Genomic DNA, 1,647 nt, shown 5'->3' with positions numbered 1-1,647 from the left:
TATCTGGGCGTAAACTTTACGATCCCATCCATAGACTTGAAACATCTAGCTCGAAATTCAATCGAAGAGGAGTTATCTTTCTTTGACTTGAACCGAAGTTCTGGAGAAGAAGTTTTCTTGTCTTTCTTCTTGAGAGCTTTGAATAACGCTCTGGATGACTTCAAAGCTTTAGTGAAATCGCGATAAGTAGAATCCATTACTTCTTCTGGTACTTTGAGATGGTATTCCGGAAGGTAGTTCATCATCGAGTGCTTCTAGAGATCGAACGATACTTCTGCGAAAGCTCGGAAAGCTTGAGCTTGTAACAATCCTCCCTTGAACTTTCTACAAGCTTGTTGTAGACTGCTCGATGCGTTCCGAACATTTTGTTAAGAAGAATCTTCTGAGGCTTTATGGGATAAAGTCTGATCTTGATCACGCTATTAGGAGTCTCGCCGGGATAAATTGCTTCGGAGGATGACGAAAAGCTTGGTCTAGATTCCTTCTCAATCACGTTATTGAGTTGGAACCATGACTTCTGCTTGATCCCTTTCGTTCGCGCACGAGAACGATCGTCCTGAGCTAATGGAAGCCATGTTTCGCCCGCCCGTCGACCGACAGACGCTTTCCACCATTCTGGTCTTTCTCCCATGATTGGAAATTCAAGAATGAGTGAAGGGCGTTCTATATATAGGCTTCTAGAAAGCTACAGTTCCTACCGAGATACCCATCGATGACACAACATGCCAGAGGATTTCGCAGTAACAGCTATTAGGCTCGCAGAAATTTAGGCTGTGTGTTGTTTACACAAACCTTCCCGTAATCCATTCAGGATCAATCTAGACCCCACGCATTGCAGGCAACAAGCAGCCAGCGATTATGTGCTTGTATCACGGTAATATCGCGCATTTCGTCATCAAGCATTAATCAACCTCGGCAGTATTGAGACGGGGTCACACAGCACCTTGTGCAGAGGAAGTTGACTTCCAAGAATATACAAACTCTAAGTGAACGACCGTTCACGTGTCCCTGGTCTGAGGGGACGAAGTACTCACTTGAGGGTACGATTAAGACTCATTTTTATTTATAGGTAAACTTAACTCAGTTTCTAATACAAACTACAAGTCACCTATGTAGATATGCAATGATTGGCTTCTAGAGCCCCTGGTACCATGTACCGGGTATTTCAGAGTGACTGGTCACTCTTCATGTAACTTGGGTACACTTGGGGTATGTACCCCGTTACAAGTATCGTGATTTTTTTTTCTTTTCGTATTGGTGGATAATAATTATTAGCGTTCCCGGCCCCGTTGGTTCCGGGGGAAAGGCGCAGTTCGTAAGAACTTCTCCTTTATGGATAAAGCAAATGGATAAAACGATGGACTTGAAGTTTTTTTTTTTTGCTAATTCGTCCTCTAAAATAGAGTCGTAATAATAACAAAAAATCGAGGTAAAACAAATATGTGTTATTAGAGGCAGTAACACCTAGGACTAAACTGTTTTCAGAGGATACAAACCAACGGCGACATATGCGACCAAGGGCACCACAAAACGCACGCCACACGGCATACTGCAGGTGCGACGTGCTTTCTTCTTGAAGCTTAATCTAGCGATGCTAAGACTCGCTTGTGTGGTGCATTTTGTAGCGAAACATCAAGCGGCGGTGAG

At 43.5% G+C, this 1,647-nt stretch overlaps 2 protein-coding genes across 2 annotated transcripts in view; one reads left to right on the top strand and one right to left on the bottom strand.

Moving 5' to 3' along the window:
* Positions 1-40, top strand: part of PPTG_01513 (hypothetical protein) — a gene marked incomplete at its 3' end in the record, with an annotated part of 3,232 nt that extends 3,192 nt beyond the window's left edge. The window contains exon 2 of the mRNA XM_008894838.1: positions 35-40. Coding sequence (XP_008893086.1) covers positions 35-40 — 6 coding nt within the window. The remainder of the gene's footprint in view (positions 1-34) is intronic.
* Positions 41-241: 201 nt separating this feature from the next.
* On the bottom strand, positions 242-631 carry PPTG_21069 (hypothetical protein; the record flags this gene model as incomplete). The annotated part of the gene is made up of 1 exon (XM_008895522.1): positions 242-631. One exon carries the CDS (start codon positions 629-631, stop codon positions 242-244), a length of 390 nt encoding a protein of 129 aa, XP_008893770.1.
* Between the last annotated feature and the right edge of the window lie 1,016 nt (positions 632-1,647).

Source organism: Phytophthora parasitica, assembly GCF_000247585.1.
Source record: "Phytophthora parasitica INRA-310 unplaced genomic scaffold supercont2.3, whole genome shotgun sequence".
NCBI classification, from domain to species: Eukaryota; Oomycota; class Peronosporomycetes; order Peronosporales; family Peronosporaceae; genus Phytophthora; species Phytophthora nicotianae.
Note: the sequence above shows the minus strand (reverse complement) of the source record. Positions and strands in the feature narration are given on the sequence as shown.